The sequence below is a fragment of the Gopherus evgoodei genome, chromosome 6 (assembly GCF_007399415.2).
Source record: "Gopherus evgoodei ecotype Sinaloan lineage chromosome 6, rGopEvg1_v1.p, whole genome shotgun sequence".
In the NCBI taxonomy this organism is placed as follows: Eukaryota; Metazoa; Chordata; order Testudines; family Testudinidae; genus Gopherus; species Gopherus evgoodei.
The window spans coordinates 135,195,233-135,217,834 of record NC_044327.1 but is presented as its reverse complement, the minus strand read 5'-3'; the positions used below and the strand labels follow the sequence as shown (position 1 = coordinate 135,217,834).

Genomic DNA, 22,602 nt, shown 5'->3' with positions numbered 1-22,602 from the left:
TTAGATATAGGGGGTTATATACAATGCAAAAAATTAACAAGATACAGAGAAATGAAAACAGTGCCTGAAAAATGTCATTAATTCTATGAAGTTTAAACACCAAACACACGCACATACATTTTACAGTCTCTCTTGATCTTCTGCTAATACACAAGTGAATTGGCCTGACTTCCAACTGTGAGTTTTGCAGTTTTCAGCTGACCCTACAATTTTGATCAGAGCTAGCATCAGCCTCACATTTACACAGAGCTCTTCAGATTCCTCAGACCCAGAGTCTGTCATCTTCCTTTCTCCTTTCTGAGGAAGTCATTCTACTGAAGAAGGGAGCAAGAAGTTAACTCTTCAGACTTAATCTGGAGGAAAACTGGGCTGGAAAGTCCTTTCACCTGGGAAGTCTTTGAATGTCAGATTTTAAACAACCTCCATCTCCACAATAATGGCCCAGCGTGATGGACTCTGACATGGAGCAAGAAAATAAGTATTTCAAACACTGACAGAAGATGCACAGGGACACAATTTTGCTAAAAGTGTAAGAATCTTCTCCTTCAGCAGTATAAATGCTCAAGATTCAGTTTAGAAAACAGTATTGGGTTGCAAAGAATTAAGAGGTTTAAGTCACAGGAGCTTTAAGTAACAAGGTTAAAACCAGTATTCCTTAAAGGGACACAGTCCAGGCTGGTAGCCAAATTTTTGTTACTTATCCACTGTGTTTTGGATTGCAGACAGACTGGACAGGACACTTCCTCCTGCTCCGCACCACTACTCTGTTCTATTAAACACAAGTTAAATTCATAAGAACCCAACTCAGTTTCAGTAAAAGGGATCACGGGTGTAAGTTCAGTGCAGGACTGCTGGAACCTCACTGTCATGCTGTCTCTCTCTTATAGACACCCCCTCTTACCAATACAAGAGAACCTCTGTCAGCTGAATTGCACCCAGATAATTGTTGCACAAGCTATTTTTGTGACGCGCCTAAAAGTAACTCTGCTCCATCAGTTGTGCAGAAGATGACCCACCTATGAGTGGACAGAACAGGAAAAAAGCACCATGACTGAATACATTCTATTGTGGAGGCTGCGATTTTGTAGAGTACCGAACAGAATTAGGTACCTAAAAGCCCACTAAATTTCAATGGGAGCTGGAATTCTAACTTCCTCAGGACTCCTTTGAAGATACACCATTGCTGGCAATGCCATCTTCTTATCATAATAATAAGAAGAATATATGGAGATACAACTACCACATAGAACTGGAAGGGACCTTGAAGGGTCATCGAGTCCAGACCCCTGCCTTCACTAGCAGGACCAAGTACTGTCCCTGACAGTTTGTTTGGGGGTTTGTTTGTTTTTTAGGCCCAGATCCCTAAATGGCCCCCTCAAGGAGTGAACTCACAACCCTGGGTTTAGCAGGCCAATGCTCAAACCACTGAGCTATCTTGACGAGGAAAACAGGTAAAATGGTTAATGATGCAGAAAAGGCAGAAGCATTTAATGAATCATTCTGTTCTATACTTGGAAAGAAGCTGGATGATGTACTTGTATTATATGAGGTTGATGAAGTATCTTCCAGTCTATTTGTAACTAAGGAGGATGTTAGACAATATCTGCTAGGGATAAACATTTTTACATTAGCAGGCCCAAAACGTGCACACAAGAGTTCTAGAAAAGCTGGCTGAAAAAGGTATTTGACCAGCTGATAATTTTTTAATAAACCTTGGAATACAGGGGAAATTCCAGAGGACTGGAAGAATGTCAATGTCCAATATTCAAAGAACAGCAAGCAAAACAACATGGGTAATCATAGGCCTGGTTAGCCTGACATCAATCCCATACAAAATAATGGAAAGGCAGATGTGGGATTCAATTGATAAAGACTTAAGAGATAGGAATATAATTAATGCTATCAATGTGGTTTTATGGAAAATTGGTCTTGTCAAGCGAACCTGATTTCATTCTTTGATGAGATTCCAAGTTGGGCTGATAAAGATAATGGAGCAGATGAAATACACTTAGACTTTTATAAGGCTTTTGACTTCCTACCACACATCATTCTGATTAAACTATTAGCACTATACAATATCAATGGGGCATGTTAAATTGATTGAGAACTGGCTAACTGACAGACCTCAAACAGAAGTTGTCAATGAGGAAACATCATCATCAAATGTGGATGTTTCTAATGAGGTTCCGCAGAGATCATAATAAGGCCTGATGCTTTGCAACGTTTTCATCAATGAGCTGAAGTAAATATAATATCACTGCTGACAGACTCTGTAGATGACAGATTGGTAGAAAGCTACATAATGACAATGGGTCTGTCATATAGATCGTTTGGTACGCTGGGCCCATTCAAGCAAAAATGTTTTTTTAATACTGACAAATGAATATTCATACTTCTAGGAATAACGGAATGGCGGCCATTCCTACAGAAGAGGGGGAACTGTACCGAGAAAAGCAGTGACTCTGGAAAGGATCTAGAGATCATAGAGGACAAGCAACTCAACATAAGCTTCCAGTGCAAGACTGTGGTACAAAGGGATCATGCCAACCTTATATGTATAAACAGGACTAGGGTGACCAGATGTCCCAATTTTATAGGGACAGTCCTGATATCTAGGACTTTTTCTTATATAGGCTCCTATTACCCTCCACACCCTGTCCCGATTTTTCACACTTGCTGTCTAGTCACCCTAAACAGGACAGCAGTAAGTAGCAAGGGTTAGGGAGGTCATTTTACCTCTTATGGTTGGTTAGGCCAATATTGGAATAGCGTCCAGTACTGGTGTCCACATTTTTAAAAAGATTAAAAACTGGAGAGGGCACAGAAAAGATAAAAAGATTATTTGAGGGCTAAAAAATGCCTTACAGTAAGATATTTAAAAGAGCTTAATCTGTTTAGTTTATCAAAAATTCAATTAATAGATGACTGTATTAGTGTATAAGTATGTTATGGGGAGACTATACCTGAAACAAAAAGGCTCTTTAGTGGAAAAAGCATAAAACAAGAGCCAAGGGCTGGAAGTTGACACTGAAGCCAGGCATATTCAAATTAGAAATAAGGCATGCATTTGTAACCAGGGCCACCCAGAGGGAGGGCAAGTGGGGCAATTTGCCCCAGCCCCGGACCCCACAGGGGCCCCCGCAAGAATATAGTATTGTGTGGTATTGCAACTTTTTTTTTTATGGAACGGGCCCCTGAAATTGCTTTGCCCCAGGCCTCCTCAATCCTCTGGGCAGCCCTGTTTGTAACAGTGAGTGTGATCAACCACTGGTACAAAGTCCCAGGGGAAGTGGTGGATTCACCATCTCTTGAGGTCTTCAAATCAAGACTGGCTTCCTTTCTGGAAGATATGCTTTAGTGAAACACAAGCGATTGGCTCAATACAAAGGGAACTGGGTGAAATACAGGAAGTCAGAGTACATGAGTTTATGGTCCCTTCTGGCCTTGGAATCTATGAATTCTTACATGGAGAGAACAGATTACTCCCTCAGACAGGAGGCCTGAATCCACAACATAATGAAGTGGCAAGTAGTGTAGTAAGGATCTGGAGTTTGTTTTTTCTCCTTTGTTTCCATTTTCTTCCTTACTTTCCTGTCTAATTCAAGAGAGAGTAGAAAAGCAAGGCATTGGGCTCACACACTCAGTTTTTGCCATTTACTCTATTGGAATGAAGCTTGCCCTGCTTCTGCCTCTCTGCTGTGCTTAGCTATAGAAAATCAAAAATAGAGGACAGGACTCTTTGACTGAGCCCATCCAACTGAAGAAGAAATTTACTGCTGGAGCTAGGACCCGATATACATGGCCCTAGCTCAGATCCATTATGTTCTTGAGGAGGAAAAGCTGAAGAAATCAAGGCAGCTTCCATTTGGATGATTAAAGTAGTTTTCACTCTAGCACATTTGATTTATATCTTTTTCCTAATATCCTGTTACTTTTGTTCATTTGTGCTCTATTACAAAAGGATATTAAAGGTCACAAGCAGCATGAAACACATCCCAAAACTATCACCCTCTTCAATGCATCATAGGTACTAGCATAACATCACGCTAAGGAATGTTCATATATGTAAAAGAATAGAGCTTATTTTGCTAAGATTTCACATGACAAACTTATGCCTTTTTTTTTTTTAAACACAATCAGAACACGGAATTTATAGCATGCAGAAAAAAAATCAGACTATAATTCTGAGTTAAACAGCGTGTGTTATATACACATCAAGTTCTAATACAAATGGTTTCCGTAAGTCCCAGCTAAGGGCATTTGAATAGGCACCTAGTTATAGCAGCCAGTAACAGGAAGGTACATGGTATTACACTGGTTCAGGAATATAACATTGTAAATATGGAATTAATGATCTTTTCTCCCTTCATCCTACTAAAAGAAAGTCAAAATATCAAAGGATAAAGGACATGCTGCTCTATGGAAGAGTGAGGACCATACCCCCAATATGATGTTATTAAATAACAGAAGGAGTGAAAGTGGCCTGACAGAGATTAATACTTTTATTTGTACATATCTTAGGATGGCTAATATCTTTTTGTACTTCCTGTAGCTCAAGTGTATCAGAAGCCAGATTCAATTTGTAACTGTTAGTACTCTCTTTTTGTTCTGTTAAGGAATTAAAATAGTTGACACTTTAAAAGTTATTTTTCAAGTCATTCTAGCACCAGAACCCAACTAGCTAAGGTCCAAATATCAGATATATTTGTGTGACAGGAAACTTGAAATAATGTGGGATTTGGTCATTTATGTAAGGACTCTCTATACCTTAGTTTCATTATTATTTCTTATGTAGATAATTCCCAATAAAAAGTAGGACAATGGGTAATTTTAGGACTAATATGTGACCTCCTTCAAGATGAGAGACATGTAAGAGGTACACTAGCAACTTTGTCAGATGCTATTCTTTCTTACACTTATTTGTCTCAAAAAGCAGCAAAGAATCCTGTGGCACCTTATAGGCTAAGAGATGTTTTGGAGCATGAGCTACAGGACATTTCCCTCAGATCCCACTGAGGAATACACTAAAACTGCACCATCTACTCAGGACACTCCCTACACTAACACTGGAACAAATCAACATACCCTTAGAGCCCTAACCAGGGTTGTTCTATCTACTACCCAAGATCCACAAACCCAGAAATCCTGGACGCCCCATCATCTCGGGCATTGGCACTCTCACTGAAGGACTGTCTGGATATGTGGACTCTCTACTAAGACCCTATGCCACCAGCACTCCCAGCTATCTCCGTGACACCACTGATTTCCTGAGGAAACTACAATGCATTGGTGACTTCCAGAAAACACCATCCTAGCCACCATGGATGTAGAGGCTCTCTACACAAACATCCCACACACAGATGGAATACAAGCTGTCAAGAACAGTATCCCTGATGATGCCACAGCACAACTGGCTGCTAAGCTCTGTCCCTTTATCCTCACACACAACTATTTCAAATTTGATGACAATATATATCTCCAGATCAGTGGCACTGCTATGGGCACCCACATGGCCCCACAATATGCCAATATTTTTATGGTCGACCTGAACGCTTCCTCAGCTCTCGTCCACTCACGCCCCTTTTCTACCTACGCTACATTGATGACATCTTCATCATCTGGACCCATGGGAAGGAGACTCTGGAAAAATTCCACCACGATTTCAACAGCTTCCACCTCACCATCAACCTCAGTCTGGACCAATCTACATGGGAGGTCCACTTCCTAGACACCATGATTCAAATAAGTGATGGTCACATTAACACCACCCTATACCGAAAACCTACCAACCGCTATGCCTACCTTCATGCCTCCAGCTTCCATCCTGGGCACATCACACAACCCATTGTCTATAACCAAGCACTGAGGTACAACCGCATCTGCTCTAACCCCTCAGACAGAGACCAACACCTACAAAATCTCCACCAAGCATTCTCAAAACTACAATACCCACACGAGGAAATAAGGAAACAGATTAACAGAGCCAGACGTGTACCCAGAAGCCTCCTACTGCAAGACAAACCCAAGAAAGAAATCAACAGGACTCCACTGGCCATCACATACAGTCCCCAGCTAAAACCCCTCCAACGCATCATCAGGGATCTACAACCCATTCTGGACAATGATCCCATCCCTTCACAGGCCTTGGGTGGCAGGCCAGTCCTCGCCCACAGACAACCTGCCAACCTGAAACATATTCTCACCAGTAACTGCACACCGCACCATAGGAACTCTAGCTCAGGAACCAACCCATGCAACAAACCTCGATGCCAACTCTGCCCACATATCTACACCAGCGACACCATCACAGGACCTAACCAGATCAGCCACACCATCACTGGTTCATTCACCTGCATGTCCACCAATGTAATATACGCCATCATATGCCAGCAATGCCCCTCTGCTATGTACATCGGCCAAACTGGACAGTCTCTACAGAAAACGATAAAGGGACACAAATCAGATATTAGGAATGGCAATATACAAAAACCTGTAGGAGAACACTTGACCCTTCCTGGCCACACTATAGCAGATCTTAAGGTGGCCATCCTGCAGCAAAAAAACTTCAGGAGCAGACTTCAAAGAGAAACTGCTGAGCTTCAGTTCATCTGCAAATTTGACACCATCAGCTCAGGATTAAACAGAGACTGTGAAGGGCTTGCCAACTACAAAACCAGTTTCTCCTCCCTTGGTTTTCACACCTCAACTGCTAGAACAGGGCCTCATCCTCCCTGATTGAACTAACCTCGTTATCTCTAGCTTGCTAGCTTATATATACCTGCCCCTGGAAATTTCCATTACATGCATCTGAGGAAGTGGGTATTCACCCACGAAAGCTCATGCTCCAAAACGTCTGTTAATCTATAAGGTGCCACAGGATTCTTTGCTACTTTTACATATCCAGACTAACACGGCTACCCCTCTGATACTATTTGTCTCAATTACATTGTGCTTCTGTCAATGCTTTTAGAGTCCAACTGTTATTTTCCTTATGATCTGCACAAGAAAGAATATTTGCAGTATTTACTCTATGAGTACCTTCAAAATAAAATATCTGTTCTAACAAGCTAGTGCTAAAAGCGTTAATGAGAAACATGCTACGCAGGAGACCCAAATTAGAGACAAGCCAGCAAAAACTGCAAGTGTGGGATTCAGCCCTGGAAACGGAACACAGGTTACTACTGACCTCATTCTGCCTACTTTGAAAAGCTTGCTAACAGGCTATAGAAGCAGCTATGGCCAAGTATCACAATGAAGGGGTTTGGTATATGACAGGAGAGAGAAAGAGCGTCTAAGTTCTTCTCTTAACTGAAAGCAAACCCCATACTACTTCAAGAAGGGATTTAACAGAGTGAACGGCCCTGCTCAGTAATGCAAGATTTAAAAGGATCCACTTCCATTTTTTCAATGCTTGCTTCCATCATCAGAATTTTCATATGGGGTTCTAATAGGTGTACAGACATAAAAGCATAAATGTACTAACTTTTGCTAATATTAGAGTATCTTACTCATTTTTGTTTTTATACTGTACAACACCCCTAGCCAATTTTGATATAAATGGAAATCTCATCAGCTGAGAGATTTTTTAACCCCTTCTTAGTAACAAAATATACATACTTCACAGAACACACTCAAACAAGATAAAGTCCCTACCTGAAGATTTTTAATACCATACAAAAAGCAACAGTTCTCATGCAGATGGATGTGGTGAGCAGTGTAGGAAAGATAGAGGAGAGGAAGTGAATTTTAAGGAAATCTTTGCAAGATATGGGGAGGGAACTTCGTAGACAAGAGAAAGAAGGTTAATTCGCCCTGGAAGTGGGAGGCAGACATAAACCAGCACAACATAGGATAGGAGGATTAGGAAGTTTATACAGAGAGAAAACACAGTAATTTAGGTAAGGGGGAATTATGCCACATTTTGAAATGATAGATAGAAGCCGAGATGTGATATAGTGAAAGGCGATAAGTAACTAAAGGGATTTCAAGGGTTGTGTTGGAGAGGATGCAGCTGTAGTCAGAGCACAAAAAGGAGACTTGACATTACAGTATTGTGGATAGCCATTATTGGGGACTGAAAGATAGGAAAAGCAAGATTCAGGGTGGCCAAGGGAGTTTAGTGGAATCAGACAAAAAGTATGACACTGTCTTTTTTTTAAACTAAAACTTCCATCAAGGGTGAATCATGGTTAATTAAAGATTATTTCCAATTACTCTGAAGTTCCCTTCAGGAGGTCCCCCCCTCCCCCCCCCCTTCAACACACCCTCAGGTACATTTCATCCAGCACTGATGTTTATGTTTAGTCTTCTCATATATTCACCATCTTTTTTTTTTTAAACTACTTGCATCTGACCTCTCCAACTATTGTTTACTAATCCTATTGCTTCCTGCACAAGGTTTGCTCATACATTTTCCTTTTCACTGAGGTAAACACCAAGCAAAAAGAACACTTCAAAATGTTGGCCTTTTTAGATAGCTCACTCACTTACCTCCCATTGCCATTTTATTTCCTCTCTTGGGTTACTGGCAGGGGCAGCTCTAGGCATTTTGCCACCCCAAGCACATCAGGCAGGCTGCCTTCGGTGGCTTGCCTGTGGGAGGTCCTCGGTCCTGCAGATTTGGCGGCATGCCTGCAGGAGTTCTGCCAAAACCGCGGGACCAGCGGACCCTCCGAAGGAATGCCGCTGCAGGCAACCTGCCTGCCACCCTCGCAGCAACTGGCAGAGCGCTCCCCGTGGCTTGCCGCCCCAGGCACACGCTTGGCGTGCTGGAGTCTGGAGCTGCGCCTGGTTACAGGACCTGGTTTGCTTCCTTTTTCCTTTGTTCTACCTATCCTGTCTCTCTCCATTCGATGTTTAACAGTCCACATTCGTCTGCTCTTGAAATTGCCTCCTTTTTCCAGTTACAGGGCTTTTCAAAACATCTTTTTTCATGGGGCAGTAAAATGGCAGCATTTCAGATTCTAGCATTCAGTTTCCTTCATGCCTTCTCCTATCCCAATTCCAGCTAATATTTCAGTTTTTTAAAATTCTAAATATGATGGAAACCACTTCAACACAGCACCTCTAGTTCCAATACCTATGCAAGAAATTTAGTTTTGAAAGTAATTAAAGTCTCCAATAACTGATTTAGTTTTGACATTACTGGCATCGTTCTCCTAAGTATTTGCTGTTCCACTTCTATGGTTAAGTGGTCTGAACACACCCCTTATATAGTTCCTGCCTTAGATTCATAGACTCTCAGGGTTGGAAGAGACCTCAGGAGGTCATCTAGTCCAACCCCCTGCTCAAAGCAGGACCAACCCCAATTAAATCAAGCCTGACCTTAAAAACCTCTAAGGAAGGAGATTCCACCACCTCTCTAGGTAACCCATTCCAGTGCTTCACCACCCTCCTAGTGAAATCGTTTTTCCTAATATCCTGCCTAGACACACACACCCCTTGCAACTTGAGACAACTGCTCCTCGTTTTGTCATCTGCCACCACTTTGAACAGCCTAGCTCTATCCTCTTTGGAACTCCCCCTTCAGGTAACTGAAGGTGGATATAAAAACCTCCCTCGCTCTTCTCTTCTGCTCACTAAACAAGCCCAGTTCCCTCAGTCTCTCCTCCTAAGTCATGTACCCCAGCCCCATAATCATTTCCATTGCCCTCCACTGCATTCTCTCCAATTTGTTCACATCCTTTCTGCAGTGGGAGGCCCAAAAGTGGATGCAATACTCCAGATGTGGCCTCACCAGTGCTAATTAGAGGGGAATAATCACTTCCCTTGATCTGCTGGCAATGCTCCTAGTAACGCAGCCCAATACCTTCTTGGCAACAAGGGTACACTGCTGACTCATATCCAGCTTCTCATCCACTGAAATCTCCAGGTCCTTTTCTGCAAAACTGCCGCTTAGCCACTCAGTCCCCAGCCTGTAGAGGTGCATGGGATTCTTCCGTCCTAAGTGCAGAACTCGGCACTTGTCCTTGTTGAACCTCATCAGATTTCTTTTGGCCCAAACCTCCAATTTGCCTAGGTCACTCTGGACCCTATCCCTATGCTCCAGCATATCTACCTCTCCCCCCAGCTTAGTGTCATCCACAAACTTGCTGAGGATGCTATCCATCCCATCTTTCAGATCATTAATTAAGATATTGAACAAAACTGGCCCCAGGACCAACCACTGAGGCACTCCGCTTGATACCAGCTGCCAACTAGACATCAAGCCATTGATCACTACTCGTTGAGCCCAATGACATAGCCAGCTTTCTATCTACCTTATACTCCATACATACAATCCATGCTTTTTTAACTTGCTGGCAAGAATACTGTGGGAAACTATATCAAAAGCTTTGCTAAAGTCAAGGTACAGGCAAGTCTTATCATACGCGGGGTTCTGCAGTTATCGCATAAAGTGAAAACTGCGTATACTGAAAATTATATCCCCAAGCCCTTTAAATCCCACCCACAGCTTCGGCGGCAGGGCCGGGGTGGCATTTAAAAAGCTCCTCCGGGCTCCCGCTGCAATGGGGAGCCCGGTGGAGCCCTTTAAATGCTGGCCCCAGCCCCACCGCCAAAGCTGCATGCTGGATTTAAAGGGCTTCGCCGGGCTTCCTTCTGCGGTAGGAAGCCCAGAGGAGCCCTTTAAATCTCGCCTGCAGCTTTGGTAGCTGGGCTGGGGCTGGCATTTAAAGGGCCTGAAGCTACACGGTGGCTGGAACCGCGGGCCTTTTAGTTCGCCCCAGGGACTACCAGCCACCTCTGCAGCTGGGAGCTCCCTGGGAGATTTAATAGCCCTAGGACTCCCAGCCACAGCTGGTGCCCCAGGACCTTTAAATGCTGAGGCCACGTCTCTTCCACTTGAGGCGACACCCCCTCCTCCCCTGGACTCTGGCCCTTCAACGTAAAGCTGAAATCGCGCATGTTAAATGCGTGTAAGTTGCGAAAGACCTGTATATCACATCTTCTCCTTTCCCCGTATCCACAGATCCAGTTATCTCATTATAGAATGCAATCAGGTTGCTCAGTCATGACTTGCCTTCGGTGAATCCACATTGACTGTTCCTGATCACCTTCCTCTCCTCCAAGTGCTTCAAAATTGATTCCTTGAGGACCTGATCCATGATTTTTCCAGGGACTGAGGTAAGGCTGACCTGTCTGTAGTTCCCCAGATTTGCTTTCTTCTCTTTTTTAAAGATGGGAACTATAGTTGCCTTTTTTTTCCTCCAATCATCCGGGACCACCCACTATCACCATGAGTTTTCAAAGATAATGGCCAATGGCTCTGCAATCACACTAGCCAACTCCCTCAGCGCCATTCGATCTGGCCCCATGGACCTGTGCATGTCCAGCTTTTCTAAATAGTCCTTGACGTGTGTTTACCATGGAGGGCTGCTCACTTCCTCCCCATACTGTGCTGCCCAATGCCACACTCTAGGAGCTGATCTTGTCTGTGAAGACTGAGGTTAAAAAAGCATTGAGTACTTCAGCTTTTTCCACATCATCTGTCACTAGATTGCCTCCTCCCATTCAGTAAGGGTCCCACTTTCCCTTTCTTCTTGATGCTAACATACCTATAGAAACCCTTCCTGTTACCCTTCACAACCCTTGTTAGCTGCAACTCCAAGTGTGCTTTGGCCTTCCTGATTACACCCCTGCATGCTCGAGCAATATTTTTATACTCCTCCCTAGTCATTTATCCAAGTTTCCATTTCTTGTAGGCTTCCTTTTCGTGTTTAAGCTCACCAAAGATTTCTCTATTAAGCCAAGCTGGTCGCCTGCCATATTTGCTATTCTTTCTGCACATCGGGATGGGTTGTTCCTGCACTCTCAATAAGGCTTCTTTAAAATACAGCCAGCTGTCCTTTCCTCCTCATATTAGCCTCCCAGGGGATCTTGCCCATCAGTTCCCTGAGAGAGTCAAAGTCTGCTCTTCTTCCAGGGTCCATATTCTGCTGCTCTCCTTTCTTCCTTTTGTCAGGAACCTGAATTTGCCCATCTCATGGTCACTGCTGCCCAGGTTGCCACTCACTTCTACTTCCCCTACCAATTCTTCCCTCTTTGAGGAAAGGTCAAGAGGAGCATGGCCCCTAGTTGGTTCCTCCAGCACCTGCACCAGGAAGTTTTCCGCAACACTCTCCTTACTTCAATCCATGAATGTTGACTACTTCTGTTTCAACATAATCTGGCAATTTGGTATACATCTTCTTTCACCTACCACACTCATTTTGGCTTGCTAATCATGTCTAATGACGGTGTCTCTAATGCCAATTATCAGCAGTATTTGTGTATCAGGACTTCGCCTATCTCCCATGTTTGCTGCTGGTGCTGGACAAGAGTATACTGAAGTCTTCTGTGCAGTGCCAGCATTCTCAGACATAATAAGTATGTGAAGTTATACTGCACGTTTTGTTTTGTTACATACCTGGGATATGATGCAATTGTCAAGGAATTAAATGAACATATACCAGTTTCAGCTTTTATTTATTATTAACTTCACGATAGCACCCAAGCAGGATCACAGTACAAACACATTGGAAGATGTACTCTCTGCCCCCACCTTATCTTTTAAATATAAGAGCAGTTCCACAAAATCTAGAAGTTTTGTTGACAAGTACTGGCACCCTCCAATAAGTGTTAGTAGATGCCAGTATAAAGGAAATCCCTTAACAACAACAGTTCTTGAAGCTTTCACCTTATCAGATCCCCAGTTTTGGATCTGTCATTCCACTGTAACATGGGACGAGAGCGCTCTGATATTTTACCCTTTGAGGTACTATAGCAGAGTGCAAACCCCTGTCTGCAGTTTCCATTTCCCAGTACCTCAGCTCCTTCTAGAAACTTTTCCTTTAAAAGGATGGAGTGAAAGTAACAGCTTCTAACACTACCAAATCAAGAAGGCTTTCATTTTTCTACTGGGAGTGTGCGGGGAGAGTAGGTAATGAACGAACATATCAAGCTACATGGTGATAAGAACAGCATTCCTGAACTTTAAAAAAGTTGAGTTATTAGGAACCCACCAAGGTCAGAGCTTCCACTAATATCTCTTCATCTGCTTGGCAAATAGGATGTTTTCCCTGATGGCTGTTGAGGCCAATACAATGAATAGCTATTGAATGTAAGCTTTACTTTCCAAAGTAAATTAACTTTCTAACCTCTATGGTTGTGATGATTAACCTGAATGCCAAGTGACTATCTGATGTAGAAGTATCCTCACAAGTCTGCAGAGATTCAACTGTGAGAATCTCATTCTTGAAGCTCAAAGGATGTCTGTAGGAATGCAGGCCCACTTTACAGTTAAGTGAACTATGGCTTCAAATTGAGTTGGGATATCTGCATGAGCAATAGGCCCAAACCACGTGACCAAAAAAAGTGAGATCAAAAACAAAACAAAAAAGTTGTTTTAAACTTCTAGTGACCCTTCAAAATATCAGTTTCCTCTTATTTAAGGTTGGGGCTGAAGTAATAGAAATAAAACATGATTATCACATGCAGTAAATTGGCTAAATAAGAAACTCATTCATTTGGCCTTAGCAGTGGTCTGATAATTGGCAATGATATCACTTGTTTGTTAAAGGGTATAAAAAAGTCAACTTTTAAAGGGAACATTGGTATTAACTGCCTGACCACACCGGAACTGACCAGGGAGCTAGCCTGTTTGTAAGTATCTTGATCAAATCCTTATAAATGTTTTGTTATTATTTGGATGTGGCTTTTTAGGTATGTTTAGCAATTATATAAATACCATCTAGCCTTTGGATTGAATAAAGGAATTTATGGTTAAATTGGTAACATCATCCTGGATAAATAATTCCGATATCATCCCACTGGGCAGTAGTATAAGGCCAATACCAACAATGAGAAGAGGAAGGGATGAATAATATAATATATGGAGATATACCTATCTCACAGAACTTACGGGGACCTTGAAAAGTCATTGAGTTCAGTCCCTTGCCTTCACTAGCAGGACCAAGTACTGTCCCTGACAATTGTTTTTTTTATTTGTTTGTTTTTTGTTTTTGTTTTGCCCCAGATCCCTAAATGGCCAGCCAAAGGATTGAACTCACAACCCTGGGTTTAGCAGGAGTCACAGAGTCCCCGGGCGATGCTCTGGAACTGCTCCCCACAAAGCCAGTCAGGACTCTGGGGAGCCTCCTCTCCCTTGGAGCAGACTGTCTTCAGGGCAAGAAGCTCACACGGCTTCACTTCCTGGGTCTGACCTTGGTGCATTCAGCCTCTCCCCTCCATGCGCTTCCCACAGCGAGTCCGCCCAGGCGGGGTCCTGGGGAAGCCAGAGGGTCCTGCACCCCTACTTCGCAGTCAGACCTGACTCTTAGCCAGCCAGTAAAAAAGAGGTTTATTCGATGGCAGAAACACGGCCTAAAACAGAGCTTGTAGGCACAGAGAACAGGACCCCTGAGCCAGGTCCATTCTGGGGCCCGAGGCAGACAATCCCATCTGCCGTCACTTCCTGTCCCCAGCCAGCTCTTAACTGAAACCCCCTCCAGCCCTTCCTTTCTGGTCTTTGCCTCTTTCCCCGGCCAGGAGGTCACCCGAACTCTTTGTTCACCTTTAGCTATCCCCTTGCAGGGGGGAAGGGCCCCAGCCATTTGTTGCCAGGAGACAAGAGTGTCAGTGATTTATACACACTGGCCTTTATCCCATCACCTAGAGACTTAAGAAATGCATAGGGGAAACTGAGGTTCCCACACAGTATTCAGAGGAAACATTAAGAACAGTCCCACTTCGTCACAGCAGGCCAATGCTCAAACCACTGAGCTATCCCTCCCCCCATGCTTCAAGCACTTCCTGAAATGAGAAGGCAGGATATTGCAGTGTGACACGGTTTTATAAAGGTTGACAGAGGATCCAACACAGAATTCTCTGCGGAGGCAGGGAATGTGCCCAGGCTCACTTGCTCAGCAATGCAGCTCATGGAGCCATTTCTGATTAGCGCCTGCTCTGAAACTCTTAGCCAATCTAGCTGTTTTAAAATTTGAGGGTCTCATTTCCCCCAGTGCTCAAGATTTGGCATTTCCTCACCACAGCAGCAGTAATGCATGTGGCATTCATAGCTTCATTCGTATGAAGGAATGAGGGAAAGTGCTCAAGGTTGGGGCAGGAGATTTGGGTGCAGGGCACTTACCTGGGCAGCTCCCACTTGGTGTGAGGGGTGCAGGTGGGAATGTGGGGGGTGGGTTGCAGGAGCTCCCGTTTGGTGCTCAGGGTGCAGGTGTGGGGGGTGCAAGAGTCAGGATGTGGAGGGTGCATGGGAGGCTGGGTATGTTGGGGGGTGCAAGAGTCAGGGCAGAGGGCTAGGGGCATGTGAGGAGGTGCAGATGGCTGGGTATGTGTGGAGGTGTCAGTCAGGGTTGGGTTCATGGGGCAGGTGAAGGAGTTAAGCAGAGGGGGGTACAGGGCTCAGGGCAGAGGACTGGAGGGTGTGGGGCGGGGGTCAGGGGAGACGGCTTGATGGGATATGCCCCTATTCCAAACCCCCCTCCCCAAGGCCCTGCCCCTGCTTCTTCTCTGCCTCCGCTGGAAGCAGCGAGCAGACCGACTGCTCCTTCCCAACCCCCTCCCTCACAAGGGCCATCAGCTGATCAACCGGCAGGGAGGGATGGACTGAGAAGCAGAGGAGGGGCAGGACCCCAGCACACTACAGGAAGAAGCAGGGGAGCCAGCAGGACCAAGCTTCTGCCCCCTATCCCTTGCCCCCGTGGGGGGGGGAGCAAAGGGCAGAGAAGAGCAGCCCTGGGCAGGATTTTTAATGGTACGCTGCTGCCTGCCAGTACTCCAGCAGACAGCAGCGTGCCATTAAAAATCGGCTCGTGTGCCATAGGTTGCCGACCCCTGCCCTACAGCCTCACCAGAAAGACTCCAAACACAAGGGGCCAGGAGAACTATTAGCCCTCATCCAGGCCTGTACACCTAGTCTGAGGTCCTGCATCTACTGGATTACCCAAAAGGGGTTGTGCCCAAAGGTGACCCAACCAGAGGGCTGAGTCACAATGCAAAAGGGGACCACCAGCAGACCTGATGAACAGTAGTACAGAGAGAGGAAAAAAAACCCACAATGCTGCTGGTGAGTCACTTTGCCATACCATGTTGCTGCTTTACATGGATACAATGGAGTCATCCAAGACAGGCAGAGGTGGCAGCTTTGGTGCTGACCAAATGAGCCTTGACACAGCCTTCTAGTTTCCGGCCAAACAGGCCATAACAATGTAAGCTACACCTAGCCATCCATTTAGATGTGGTCATTTTATTAACAGCATTGCTTAGCAAACTGGAGCCAAAGGACAAAATGTTGGGTAGGCCAACTCAGGCTTCCGCTTGGAAGGCTTATCTTTTGATGTTCCCCAGAGCTATCTTGGCAAGTTCTTTCTTGATGTGCCTCAGGAAGGGCTCCAAGGTGCATGCTATGACTGCAGTACCTGAGGTGACGCTGGCAAATGTTTCACACCCTGGCACATCAAGAAAGACTAAGCTTGATAGGGTTATGGAAGGGATGGTATGATGGGATAGCTTAATTTTGGCAATTGATCTTTGATTATCAGCAGATAAGTATGCCATGTGGGCGGTGATGGGATAGGATCTGAGTTACTACAGAGAATTCTTTTCTGAGTGCTGGCTGGCGAGTCTTGCCCACATGCTCAGGGTTTAGCTGGTCGCCATATTTGGGGTCGGGAAGGAATTTTCCTCCGAGGCAGATTGGCAGAGGCCCTGGAGGTTTTTCGCCTTCCTCTGCAGCATGGGGCACTGGTCACTTGCTGGTGGATTCTCTGCAGCTTGAGGTCTTCAAACCACAATTTGAAGACTTCAATAACTCAGACATAGGTTAGGGGTTTGTTATAGAAGTGGATGGGTAGGGTTCTGTGGCCTGCTTTGTGCAGGAGGTCAGACTAGATCACATTGGTCCCTTCTGACCCTAAAGTCTATGAGTCTATCATGGTTGAATCCTAGGTAGGCACCACAAAAGTGACCATTACAGACTTACTTGTCTTTAGAAAACTTTCCTGCAAAATAAACCTGAACAAGTTATGCATCAGAGGAGCATCACCAAAGTGCTGCCTCTAACAAAGCTGTATTTCAGAGCATGACACCAAGGGCCTCACAATTTAAATGGGCTTCAAAAACAGATAGAATGGCCACATAGAAAGGATATCATCCAATGAACAGTTCGAGTGATAGGAGCACAGCATAATGGGAGCTCCTTTGCCAACTATAATGAAGGAATTAGCTAGAATTTTTGGAAAATATTTATAACCTGCAATGTACGGCCTGCAATGTACAGCCTGGCTCACACACTGCCTATCATCACTGCTCACCATTCAAAACGCTAAGAGCTGTGAGAGTTCCACCAATCTTTTGCTAGGAAGGCAAGACCCAAGAGAGGAAATCCTGGTAAATGGAATTTTTTGGCCCAACAGAAGAAGAAATTAAAAGCCGGACCTGAAAAATCTGATAAACTATGTAATCCACCCTCAGAGAGTGAAAAATTACAACTTAATATGGGACAACAGCTATGATGTAACATGGTGATGACAAACTAATGGGTGATCTTAGGACCTCATTATTGTGCGAGGTGCTGTACAAAAAACAGAACAAAAAGACAGTCCCTGCCATGAAGAGACAACAGATGAAGGCAGGCAGATGGCGGAGCACACAAACATTGAGACAAGACTGGTTACAGGTAGTAGGCACAGCATGCTAGCAGCCTAACAGTTGTCAATTTTTTTTTGTAGGCAATCTGGAAAAAAAAAAATACTCATTCATTACAGCCAACTATGTATGCTGTATTACAGCAGCAGAACTGAAGTTAATGACAGCAACAAGTGCTTAGAATTAATCCAGTTTTTCAATGGTTAATACCATTACTGTTTTAACGTGCACCCAGATGAAATATAAAAAGCAACTAAAATATTGTTTTCTGCTTCAAGGGTTTACTCCAATACAGTGAAGGGCAGCCCTCTCCTACTCCCATTATCTCTGGTGCACCTCTAATATTTTCATACCCTGAAAGCTTCCATTATCTTTAAATGGTCTGGGGTCATGACTGCCTTTGTATTTAGACAGTTTAAGACCTTCACCCTGCAAACATTTAGTTAAGCATGTGCATAAATGTATGCAGGACTGGGGCTTGACTTTCCATGCCACCTCCACCCTTCCTTACATTATTAGGGAAGTCTTCAGTTTTAAATACTGTATTAACATTCAGAAAGATTTTAAAAGACTGGGTCAGAGATGAAATTTAGAAGTTTGTGTTTTCTGAATATGTTTGTGATGCCTTTTAATTTAAGAGACATATGAAGCCAAATTTAACACCTAATTTTCATATCTAATATTGCCACAATGAAAGATCAAAGGAGAGATGATATGCTATATTTACCTAAGGATCAAACACCCTGTCAATAGTCTTGCACAGCATATGAATCAAAGGGTCTGATAACAGTGCACAAAATTGCCACATACAAAACAGATACAAAATATAAATCTTTTGGTACCTCTCTGGGACTCCTTCATCAAAAATGTAGTTGATTACATGCATACAGAGTGCTTCTTTCACAAGGCATGAGCAGGGCCACCCAGAGGATTCGCGGGGGGGGGGGGGGGGGGGGCTGGGGCAAAGCAGGGGAGCTTGTGCTCACCTGGCAGTGGTCTGGGTCTTCGGCAGCAGGGGGCCCTTCAGCCGCTCTGCATCTTCAACAGCACTGAAGGGCCCCCCACCACCGAAATGCCGCCGAAGACCTGGACCGCAGCTGCTGGGCCAGGGCTCGCGGGGCCCCTGTGGGGCCTGGGGCAAATGGCCCCATTTGCCCCCCTGGGCATGAGAACACCACCTTATACTGCTACCAGCTCCGGAACTGAGCAAGTTATTGAGCTCAGAAACCTAAATTCAGGTGAATTTTACATTTAGAATGGATTGCAAGGCCAACCAAGGTTTGTTTTCCTTTAAGCAGAAATAACAGGGTGCATGAAGATAGGTGTGTCTGAGTTCATTATTGCTGAGCTATTATCACAATGATTACTGCTACTCATATAGATTTTTGTTGTTTATTTTAGTTTTTATTACTCCAATTACTGCCACAAGGAAATTAAATGAAAAAGCTATTTAATAAAATGATGTCAGATGTTTACACAAAGGAACAGAAACAAGGAAATCCAGAGTTAAGAGTGACAATCATCTTTCCCTTATTTCAGGGTTGGTAAATTTCCTAGCAATTTAGCAGAACTGAGCCATTTGTGCTTTGTTACCTAGGCACAATAAGGTGGATTTGTGAGAGCTATTTCCCAGTTGTTTAAACTAGCGACTGGGAATCAGGAAGTCCTAAACTCTAATCCCAACATACAGGGGCTCTCTTTGAAGTCTTGACAAGAGAATGTCACCCCACTCTCTGCCTCAGTTTTTCTTTCTATAACATAGGAGGAAATTGTTTGTTTTCTACCTCTTTAACCAATTAATCTTCACAGTAGCTCAATGTTTGTGACATGCTTTGAACTGTGCTTAGATATGACACTCATGGGGCACTAGAAATACTGAAGATTTCAAGGCAGTGTCATCATTCACTCTAAATTTACTTGTTTTAAACAGAGTATATATTCCATCCTATAACATTTTATAGTTTCATCTTATGTTTATTATAAACACTTTGGAAGTAACACGCTCCTCTCCTGACCAAATGTACCTTCAATCAAAAGTAACACACTGGTGAGCCAAACATTTGTCTGCATTTCTGTTCTGTCCTACTTGGACAGAGTTAGGTACAAGTAACCAGTGTTTAGAAAGTAATACAAAAGAGAGAGTACAACTACAACTAACAACAATGGATCATTATCACCAAGATAGAAAACTGTTCCTATGCAAATAAGAGTCACCAAGCACACCATCCCCAAGACTAAGCAGCACAAGCAGAGCCAAGTTTACTGTATAAAATCACCACACACCATTCAATGAAAGAATAGCTACAAAAAAGACTTAGTGTGTTATATAATCACTGGAAGTGCCACTTTAGAGATTGGTCTTAAACTGGAACATACAGCACGTGGAGACCCATTTGAAACCAGCTGTAAAGGAGAGCTCGCTAATTAATGACTGATTATATCAATTTGTTATTCAGAATAGCTTCCACTACTGTCCATAACACTGCCTAGGTGAGGCACAAACAGAAGGAGGCACCATCCCTATACCGAAGCGCGTATACACGAGTTTTATTGTTGTTTTAAGCCCTGGGCACAGCTTGTCCTTGCCCGGTTCCAGTTCTTAGGTTTAGCTACACGCACAGCGCTGTGCACGCTAGGGAACCAGCTGAAACGAGAGGCAGGCACCCGTGCCCGTGCGCCGGGCTGCGCCGCCCGCACAGACAGCTCTCGGGCCGAACCGTGCACTGGGACCTTCACCCCGCTAAGTACCCCCTCTCGGAGGGGCGCGCCCGGTGCCGGCCGAGGCCATGCCTGGAGCTGCTCCGAGCCCAGCAGAGCCCTTCGCGCAGACCGGAACTCCAGCTCCCCTCAGGGCCGGGGGCAGGTCGCTGGGGCCCCCAGGGGAGCGAGGGTGTCCCCGCCCCAGCCGCGTCCCACCGGCGGAGCAGGCAGGTGAGTCAGCGCCCGGCCCGGAACAGCCCCGCGAGCCCATGAGCGACTCGGGACCGGCAGACTGAGGTGCGCGGGGCGGGGGCAGAGACCCGGGCGGGGCGCGGGGCAGGCGGGTGGCGGCGGGGCCGGACTCACCTCGCACGCAGAGCAGGGACATGGCGCGGGCCCCGCGCGGCTCCCCTCAGCCGTGCCCGCCTCAGCTCACCCCCGCGAGGCCGCCTGCCGCCGCCGCTCCCCGCGCTCTCCTCATGCCCCCGCCCGGGCACGGCGGCACCGGACCGTCCGCAGCGGCGACTCAAGGCGCGGAGCAGGGCCGGGCGGACGGCGGCGCCATGACCTGGGGGAGGGGCCGCCCGGGGCGGCGGGGACAATCGCCGGCTCCACAGGGCAGCGCCGCGGCCAATCCCGGACAGAGGGGGCGGGGCTGGGACAGGTGAGGCGCCCCCACCCGCCTGGGGCTCGCCCCGCCCCCCCCGGGCAAGGTTAGTATCTCAGCCCCGCCCCCCAGAGAACACCCCTAGCCCGGCCCCGCCCCCGGGCAACGGCCGTATCCCAGCCCCGCCCCCCAGAGAAGACCCCTAGCCCGGCTCCGCCCTCAGCACTGACCCGGCCCCGCCCCCCAGAGAACACCCCTAGCCCGGCCCCGCCTCAGCACTGACCCAGCCCCGCCCCCCAGAGAACACTCCTAGCCCGGCCCCGCCCTCAGCACTGACCCAGCCCCGCCCCCCAGAGAACACCCCTAGCCCGGCCCCGCCTCAGCACTGGCCTGGCCCGGCCCCGCCCCCCAGAGAACACCCCTAGCCCGGCCCCGCCTCAGCACTGGCCTGGCCCGGCCCCGCCCCCCAGAGAACACCCCTAGCCCGGCCCCGCCTCAGTACTGATCCAGCCCCGCCCCCCAGACGAGCCCTAGCCCGGCCCCGCCCTCAGCAGTGACTCAGCCCCGCCCCCCAGAGAGAGCGCCAAACCCGGCCCCGCGCCCGGCTCCGCCCTACCCCCCCCGGAGAGCGCTCCTAACCCGGCCCCGCCCCCTGTTCAGCCCTAGCCCCGCCCCCCGGAGAGCGCTCCTAACTCGGCCCCGCCCCAGCCCCGCCCTGGTTCAGCACCAGCCCCCAGCTCCGGAGAGTGCCCGGCCCCGCCCCTGCGCTGCGGGGGGCTGAACTGGGTCGCCGTGGGGCCCAGAGGCCTTGCTGGGGCACATCAACTCACCTGGTACTTGCCTCGCTTTACAGCCGGCCTGGGGGCGTGGAAAGTGCCAGCGCAGCCGGTACAAACTACAGCTTCCTAGCCAGGGGCTACTTTGTGCTGCCGTGTGAGTTCCGGATGCACACTCCAGTGGATTGGTTGGTAATTGTATGGCAGAAATGAGAAAGGACATCACTTGTCAGCAACACTTTTGTGCTTTTATGTGGGACTGTGCAAGCCAGTAGGTTTTGGGTGAGGTGGAACTTGGGGGTATGCAAGACAACTCAGACTCTTGACAGGGTACAGGAGTCTGCACAGGGTCAGAGCTGCTGCTCCAGAGAACATGCCTCGTGCAGCCTCTTGCACGGGGAGCCTTGTGGCTGGGCTGGCCTGTGGTTATTTCCAGGGCTTAAATTGTAATGAAAGAGGTGGGGGGGGGGCTCAAGCAATTTTTTTACATTCATAACTGATGTAGCAAGCGCTGGCACAAATTAAGCACTGATTATTCCTCTGGGGACAAAGCTGGGTAGGTTATTCCTCCCCCTGGGTGTGGACAGGACACTATTCTCCAGCACCACAGGGCAGGGCTGTATGGATGTCCCAATCCCCACCCCACCCCCAGGATTGCAGCTGTGGGGTTGGCCTCTCCCTTGGGAAGCAAGGCTGTGGGATTACCCCTGTGTTCCAAATCCTAAAGGGATGATGGGCTTTTGTCAGGTGACATGTGCCTGCCCTTGATTCCAAAGCCCAAAGGGCCCACTCTTATCCTTCAGTCTGACCTGGGGCACACAAGCCACAGGACTTCCTGGCATTAATTTGTTTGAACTAGAGCAAATCTTTTAG

General features: G+C 46.5%; 1 protein-coding gene across 4 annotated transcripts in view; it reads right to left on the bottom strand.

Moving 5' to 3' along the window:
- The window catches only part of UNC13B (unc-13 homolog B), a 402,723-nt gene extending 381,938 nt beyond the window's left edge, over window positions 1-20,785 (bottom strand). For all 4 annotated transcript variants that reach the window (XM_030566250.1, XM_030566251.1, XM_030566252.1 and 1 more), the window contains exon 1: window positions 20,713-20,785. In XM_030566250.1, coding sequence (XP_030422110.1) covers window positions 20,713-20,734 — 22 coding nt within the window. In that variant the 5' untranslated portion in view covers window positions 20,735-20,785. The remainder of the gene's footprint in view (window positions 1-20,712) is intronic.
- Window positions 20,786-22,602: the final 1,817 nt, after the last annotated feature.